Source organism: Tachysurus fulvidraco, chromosome 22 (genome assembly GCF_022655615.1).
Source record: "Tachysurus fulvidraco isolate hzauxx_2018 chromosome 22, HZAU_PFXX_2.0, whole genome shotgun sequence".
Lineage (NCBI taxonomy): Eukaryota > Metazoa > Chordata > Actinopteri > Siluriformes > Bagridae > Tachysurus > Tachysurus fulvidraco.
This window is the reverse complement of record NC_062539.1, coordinates 5,380,675-5,388,441: the sequence shown is the minus strand read 5'-3', so window position 1 is coordinate 5,388,441 and position 7,767 is coordinate 5,380,675. Positions and strand designations below refer to the sequence as shown.

The window sequence follows — 7,767 nt, the reverse complement described above, 5'->3', positions numbered from 1 at the left end:
TTAAACCATACTGCTCACCATGTTTATTTACCATACCTCTGAATAGATCAAATATGCACTAATAAAGATCACATTTAGTTGAGATGAAACGTATAGTATTTTTAGTTATTACTATTTTACTTCGACACACATTCAGATTTGTTCTAATACCCAAACTTTAATGTACATTATGTGGCCAAAGGTTTGTGGACACCTGAACATAAGACCCATATGTGGGTCTTTTCTTCAAACTGTAATTGTATAGGTTGTCTCTCTAGCTTCACTATTTCCTTTTCCATGAAATGCACTATGATGCCACTCTGAACAAAGCAAGCTCCATGAAGACATGGTATGCCAAGGTTGGAGTGGAAGAATGAATCCTGAGTCATAAGATTTTGTGCTGTGCACACTTCTGTGTCATAATATTGATACTCATGCAGGTAGTGGAAGGACAAAGGGTTTACAGCTCAAAGCATTTCCACATGGTGCACATTACTGCCATCTGGTGTTCAGCAATGCTACTAAACACTTTTTTTTAACATACTCTTTGTTGGGAGAAGAGACAAGAATAACAGCACAAGACTTTTTGTGTTTTATTAAATGAAAGAAAATGGAAACTGAATCATTGATGTAATTTTATCTGCAGGTCCAATGTTGTGCTGCCGAGAGAAAGATCAAGATGGACATCCTAACCCAGAGTTAACAGAAGATTCATGCTCTGCTGCATGCACTTGCTTCATCAATGTCTTTCTTTTGTTTAACAGTTCTGATATGATTTCTTTTTGGGACAGTCCATCTTCCTAGTTCTTTTGTTGCTTCAATTTGGTTTGGTTGTAAATGTAAAATAAAGCAATTCTTGTGATATAAATATGAATTCTGTCATCAATTTACAACCCCGAACAGTTTGCTCCATAGCAGATTTGTTTCTTTTTACAGGGTCATTTCCATGAATAAATAATCCATGGTAATTACTTACAATTATGGAACAATTTCTCAATGCATCTGTCTGAATTCTTTGAAAATAAACCTCCTCTGGACATTTAAAGGAGTTTTACTGCCTATTAATTCTTGACATCTACTAAAATGACTCTGCTGATCGATAAACATAAATAACAAAACGTGTTAAGTTCTAGATATGTTTAAGGTGAAACCGTTTTATAGCAGAATGGTATTTGTTGTCTGCTAGTGTTCGTTTTGTGGGCAACAAATGATAATATTAAATGTTAAAGGTTCACTGAAGCTTCTACTTTATGTTAGTATCATGTATCAATCATCACACACTTCGATAGATGTTTGCTCACCTCTTCAAAAGGTTACATATTTTTATTGTTTTGATCCAAAACATGAAATCATTGTTCACAGTATCGACTCACATGTGGTGACTCACCTCTGAGCCCGAATACCGTTCTGGTTTGTGGTGTCGATTCGGTGAACTAGGAGTCGACTCAGGCTGTAGAGCGGGTAGGGGGGGGTCATAAGGTGAGAAGAGCGGCGTGTGATATAAAGAAGAACAATTCAACCAGCATCGCAACCCAAATTTATTTTCGGTCCAGTTGTACGAGCCAAACTCCGCTGGGAAGCATGGAGAGGAAAAGGTGGGAGTGCTCGGCTCTCCCAAATGGTTGGAAAAGGGAAGAAGTGACCAGAAAGTCGGGCTTGTCCGCGGGGAAAAGCGATGTCTATTATTTTAGGTACTGTTGCTGGATTAGCCAGTGGAGATAAAAGCTAGCTAGCTTAGCTGGACAACGTTGCTAGCTATTGGGAGGGGAGCGTTACCAGCATGCCGAATAAATCAAAACACACCTAATCGATATATTTATACAGAAAAAGTCAGATAGTAAAAATATTCTACGCAATGTTTGCTTTTTTAGTCTGTTATCTCCTACTATTATTACTGCGCACGGGGTTTTTAGCTAACGTAGCTACCTGGCACGCTACCCAGTGTTGTTAGCAGTATTGCTAACGCTAGCAAACTTTTAGCTCTCCGAAACCGAACTTTGTTGGTTTGCTTTACATTTCAATGTAGTTTACTGATTTCATTTAGCGATTGATCTGTCAACAATAAAGAATATGATCTCGGTTCAGTTAGTTTTGCAGTTCTGTTCTGACATAAACGAGCTAATGAGTAGCAACACCAGTGTGTCAACATGGCAAGATGCACAACGAGTTCCAAAGTAGAGATTGTAGTGTTGTTGTTTTTAACTATCGTGTTATTTATTGTATGGTCAAACACAAAGATGTAAACCGAACGCAACAGAATGAAAAGGATCTCAAACAGTTTTCTCTTGTCTTCATTTCCCACCGTTTCTGTTTGTTATTGTTTACTTGCTGTTATCTTCCTAAATTTTGGTCAAATATCATGTCATGAATTTTTTTACATTCTGCAAAGCATGAATTGTTTAGTTGTAACGTTTACATTACGATTTTCTCTTTGACTGTACTGTCTTTTTCTCTACCAACAGTCCTACAGGAAAGAAATTTCGGAGTAAACCTCAACTGGCTCGTTATCTTGGCAACTCCATGGACCTGAGCACCTTCGACTTTCGTACTGGAAAAATGATCATGAGTAAACTGAACAAAAACAGACAGCGCTTACGCTATGAGCAAAGTGGTCAGAACAAGGTAGGTCAACATTATTCACATCGTTAGGTCATGAGATACTGCACACCACAATTAAAGAATAAGAAAAGGTGCGCAGATACTTGGAAATGTGGAAAAACCTGTAAATGCAATAAAATACAAACCTTAAAGAAGTGATAGCTCACTGGTTGAGGTGTTGAACTACTGATCAGAAGGTCATGAGTTTGAATCCCAGGGCCAACAAGCTGGTACTTCTGAGCCCCTGAACATGGCCCTTAACCCTCAATTGCTCAGCTGAATAAATGAGATAAATGTAAGTCGCCATAAATATATATATATAAAAATAAATAAGATTATAATACACTAAAATCAGTTTGTGACAGTTTGATGCGTACGTTTTGTATTTATATAAATGAACAGATGTTTTAGGGAACACAGCATGCACATTTTAGCGTTCTATTAAGAGGATGATACTTTGAGACAGTGGGGTCTTGTGCTGTATTACAGCTTTCTGTTCCTTTAACATGGTTTCTAAAGAAGCATCAATGGTGCATCTAGTTTTATTGCGTTTTCATCAATTAACATGGGCAGACGAATAGTTTGGGGTCGTGTATAACTCTGCTGTTCAAGTGGCCTGGTGGAGAAGTCGATAGCAATAAGTGGGTTGGATTTTTATGGTTGTTGAGCAAAAGAAGTCTGTCCTTCTGAGCCTGCTTTGCCTGATCAGCAACTTTGAACAAAAAAACAAAAAATCTTGTCCCAGATGCCCAAACTACTGAGTTGTATAATGCCCAAACTACCCTGAGCTATATAATGCTGTCAGAAAAAGCTTGCAGTCTACTATGTAGTGCTAAACCTGCTTCTAGTAATTAGAGAATGACAGTAAGATTATTTTAGGAATTTGAGAAATGAGCTTAAACTGTTTGTGTTTCTTTTGTAACTTTTACTAAAAACTACTAAAAGAAAAAAGACAAAACATCTAAAAATGATTTATGTTTCTTTTTTTTAAGGGTAAGCCTGATTTAAACACCTCTCTACCGGTGCGACAGACAGCATCTATCTTCAAGCAACCTGTTACAAAAGTCACAAACCATCCAAACAACAAAGTGAAGACGGACCCGCAAAAAGCTGTCGATCAGCCAAGACAGGTAACTTAGTTTTTTTCCTGTATCAGAAAATTTCAGGGTAAAAAGAAAAGACGCAACATCTGAATGAAGTTACTAATGCAGTAAGTTTGTGTAACCTCACATTTGTGTGGCAGATTTTGTTAGTCTTTAACATGTTTTTGCCTCTCTACAGCTTTTCTGGGAGAAGAAGCTAAGCGGACTGAATGTGTATGACATAGCCGAAGAGTTGATGAAGACCATGGAGCTTCCCAAAGGCCTTCAAGGTGAGGAACTGCATGTAAAACACAAGGATTAGTTTGATCAGATGTTTGTCAATACCATCATTCATAAGGGGCGATTTAAACCAGATACATTTTGTGTGTATCTTGTCCCTTACTCTAAAAAGCCCAGATCAACACCCCAAGGTGCAATAACATGCCAGTTATGTAATGTGCATAATGTGTCAAATTGCTGACTAAGTTAATTTAAACTTGCTGATGGCTGTAGATGTTTGGCAAACTACAGAATTCCAGAATCTTACAGGTTTGTTTTTAAATTACAATAACAGATTTCACTGTCAATCACTTAAATTATAGAGCCACCCCAGTTAACTATCGTACGTACAAAGTGTCTTTAGCTACGGCCCATCACTCGCTCACTCACCTGTATACCTACTGCGAGACAAAATGCTATGCTATTACTATCCTAGTGCTTAGTGTCTAAATGTGCCCACACACTCGCTTCATTTGAATAAAAGCATACCAGATGGTAAAATGGTAAACAGCATCTGTGTAAATTAATTGAACATAATGGCTTTTAATGACTGCAAACAAAAAAAAGTGGTGTGTTTGGATTTTAAATTGTGTAATGTCTGAAAGTGTCCTCCACTGCAGGGGTCGGCCCAGGCTACTCGGATAAAACGCTCCTGTCTGCCATCGCCAGCGCCCTGCACACCAGCAGCGCACCCATCACAGGCCAGCTATCTGCTGCTGTGGAGAAAAACCCCGGAGTCTGGCTCAACAGCACGCAGCCCCTCTGCAAGGCTTTTATGGTGACTGATGAGGATATCAGGTATGCTTGTGGCTTAAAAAACAAAGTGTTAGTGGGTTTGGGCATACTAGAAGTGTATTGTGGTTATGTTTTATTATTATTTTCTGCTTTTTGTTGTGCTACGAGTCGTTACAACACCCTGTCTCTGTTCCAGGAAGCAGGAAGACCTGGTGTACAACGTGAGGAAGCGGTTGGAGGACGCACTTATGGCAGACATGCTGGCACAAGTAGAAGAAACCGCCAGTGATACGAAGTCGGTGAAGGAGGAGACAAATGGCAGTGGTGAAACAGAGACTGTATAGCTATGGTAAGTAACTGATGTCCAGTTCTCTGATAGCAGTGGTATTTAATTTCAGTAGGTTGCTCATATGCTGATGAACATAAACTCCTACAAAGCAGCCTCAGTTAATGCTTCTGATGCAACCCTGAGACAGGAGTCAGTCGTTTCCAGTGCAGTCGTAGAAGCACTGACTTATCTGTGTATGCTGTATTTTTCAGATCTGCTTAATACATTCAAGTTCTTTACTTTAAAATGTGTTAATATGATTTTTAATGGGTGATCTGTAATTCTAATATAATGTATCTGTTTATCCCTAGATTGCAGTATTTGTCACTGGTGCTGACCTACAGGACATGAAAGCTCATGCTGTCTCTTAATGGAAAAGTAATACTTTTGATACTCTTTTCAGTGACCCTCCAGTTAAAATGTGAAACGTTGTTTTACGCAGGCAGTTTCTAGGATCTTTCACATTTGTAATCTTTTATAAAAAAAAAACAAAACGATTTTGGTTTGTTTTAAATCCGAGCCAGATGTGATGTCTTGCCAAACACCAGCTACATGCTTGTACTAGACCTACACACACACAAACAGGGAATGCACAAAGTGCTATCTGCAACACATCACATCCCGATGAGAGCTTTTTGTTAGACTATGCTAGTAGTTTATCCAACCCAGGGTTTTGATCTAGTGTTTTGTCAACTCAGCAATACGATTATACTCATTAAGGGAGTTTTAAACACCGTATTGGTTAGGATGTTACACAAAATATGGGCGTACACATATAATCAGTCCCTGTCACTTAACTCTGAAATAGATTGACATCCCTAGAACTAATCTTTTCATTATTGGTGCTTATTTTTTCCCCATTGTGCAGATTCTGACTGCATGGTGTGGCGTTCTGCTTGTCGTTGAGTTTTTTTTTTTTTTTTTTAAAGGGCTTAGTTATACAGGGAGTACAGTAATGTAAGAAATGCTGGTTCTAAACTTTCTTGAACACAAAGTGTAAAACACAGAGCTCTTAGTAACCCAGCGGCCAGACAGAGACGTGTTTAAAAACTCTAAAATAAATCAGGAACAAAGGGCTCCAGGTGACTCATTAAGGCTGTTAATATGGCAGTTCTTGAACATACTGCACTTACAACTACTACCAGGAAAATATTTAAGTTCTAAAACCTTTTTCTTGATGTACAGTTCGCTGTGCTTTTATAATTCTGACCAAAAAAAAAAAAAAAAATCTGAATTCAAATGCATTTTATCCATCTAACATCATTTCTTATCCATAATTAGATTGTTTCTTTTCTACAATTCGAGCCTAAATGTTAAACGGGTTGCTGCGGAACATTTGATTATCGCTGTGTTTAAAAACAAAACAAACAAGAAAAGAATTTTCTCATTTGGTGCTGCTAATTCGATAGGTCACGTTTTACACAAACATAATGCTTTTGCAGGGATCATAGTAGATAAACCATGAGCTAGGTAACCGTTCTTATGTTTGTACAAAAAGAGCTACTGTGAGTCGCTTTAGAAAAGTTTAACCATGGTTTGACAAGCATAAAAATAAATATTACTATTCTAAACAATGCTGCTTAGCCACAAAAGGCGAAAGAGAGAAAATGCTGAAAATGGGTACTGCATTGATGACCAAATCTATGAAGTTATAAATGATTATTCCCCTTTTCATTGTCGAGAAATGGAACAACCCAAGGAAGAACTGTTTTGTTGACTTTTATTCAGTCACCCATCTTCACATTTGCTATGTATACATTGTGTGTTTTTTAACATTTTGTTTGGAATACAGTTGTTTTCTATAAATGCTGTTTGATGACGTCAAACCTAAATTAAATTTTGTACTTTATAAAGCTAGTTATTTTGTTTGATTGGGGATTCACATTTAATAAATGAACTTTATGCAGCCTTTGGTGCTTGATGATTTGTTTGAAATGGGCTAACTTTTGTACATTTGAATAATAAAATTCATCTTTGATCTTTTTGATTAACTGTGGTCTGTGATTGATTTTTGTTAGAAATGTCTCATGTTAAGATTATATTCTAGAAATCTAATGAAATAATGCGCCTTAGCTACAAAGGTGTTGTGTCCTGTAATTTTCCTCAGTGCTTCTGCTTATTCCTAACCGATAACTGTGATTTGAGCGGCATGTTAAAATAGAAAGATTTGTTCAGAAGCGTGATACCAAACTGTCTCCATATCAGAATCTTATGAGAATAGAAATAAAAACTGTATTGTTATAGAAGTACACAGAAATATTTGTACATATTTTATGTCCAAGATGTCAGTTCAATGTTTTGTCTGCAGTGTCTGATTTTTAATTACAAGTTCCTGAATCACAGTTGTGACGATATTCACTAAACAGTAGTGTTGCTTGTGCAGTATTGAAAATTGGAATGCTACAGAACACAAAGACATAGATATTATTATTGTTATTTTTTTAGCCCAAAATACAAACAGCAAATAAATATAAAATATATATATATATATATATATATATATATATATATATATATATATATATATAATTTCTAATATCAACTTTGTCAGTTTGTAATACCTTAAAAAAATTGAACTTTAATAATCCTGGTTCTGTTTTCATGACATCCCAGAAATGCACGTTGTGTCAGGTTGTAACCACATCAGTATTATACAGTTATGTCACTGAGCCCTAATCGGAAGACTTCATCTGAACGAACGTGAAAATCGTGTCAAACGTTTACACGCGTGAAGATCATCTAAGAGTATTAGCACAGCACGCGATA

General features: G+C 37.0%; 2 protein-coding genes across 6 annotated transcripts in view; both read left to right on the top strand.

Moving 5' to 3' along the window:
- Positions 1–847, top strand: part of LOC113645124 (cytochrome b-c1 complex subunit 10) — a 2,501-nt gene extending 1,654 nt beyond the window's left edge. Inside the window, exon 3 of the mRNA XM_027150435.2 lies at positions 626–847. The gene's annotated coding sequence lies outside the window, so the exon portion shown is untranslated. The remainder of the gene's footprint in view (positions 1–625) is intronic.
- A 566-nt stretch (positions 848–1,413) lies between these two features.
- On the top strand, positions 1,414–6,992 carry mbd3a (methyl-CpG binding domain protein 3a). 5 transcript variants are annotated; one of them, XM_027150828.2, is made up of 7 exons: positions 1,414–1,574; positions 2,442–2,601; positions 3,570–3,707; positions 3,859–3,949; positions 4,559–4,736; positions 4,870–5,022; positions 5,313–6,992. In XM_027150828.2, exons 1-6 carry the CDS (start codon positions 1,561–1,563, stop codon positions 5,015–5,017), a joined length of 729 nt encoding a protein of 242 aa, XP_027006629.1. In that variant the 5' UTR covers positions 1,414–1,560; the 3' UTR covers positions 5,018–5,022; positions 5,313–6,992. The 5 variants fall into 5 exon arrangements, with proteins under 5 accessions (XP_027006629.1, XP_027006628.1, XP_047662550.1 ...); XM_027150827.2 differs by having other exon boundaries at positions 4,544–4,736; XM_047806594.1 differs by having other exon boundaries at positions 1,418–1,670; positions 4,544–4,736; positions 5,320–6,992.
- The last annotated feature ends 775 nt before the right edge of the window (positions 6,993–7,767 follow it).

Bases quoted from the DNA above. Each gene is read 5' to 3' on its own strand.
- mbd3a (XM_047806594.1), top strand. From the start codon at position 1,561: ATGGAGAGGAAAAGGTGGGAGTGCTCGGCTCTCCCAAATGGTTGGAAA. The intron at 2,602-3,569 runs GTAGGTCAACAT...CTTTTTTTTAAG, and splicing joins AGCAAAGTGGTCAGAACAAG to GGTAAGCCTGATTTAAACAC. The intron at 3,950-4,543 runs GTGAGGAACTGC...AATGTCTGAAAG, and splicing joins GCTTCCCAAAGGCCTTCAAG to TGTCCTCCACTGCAGGGGTC.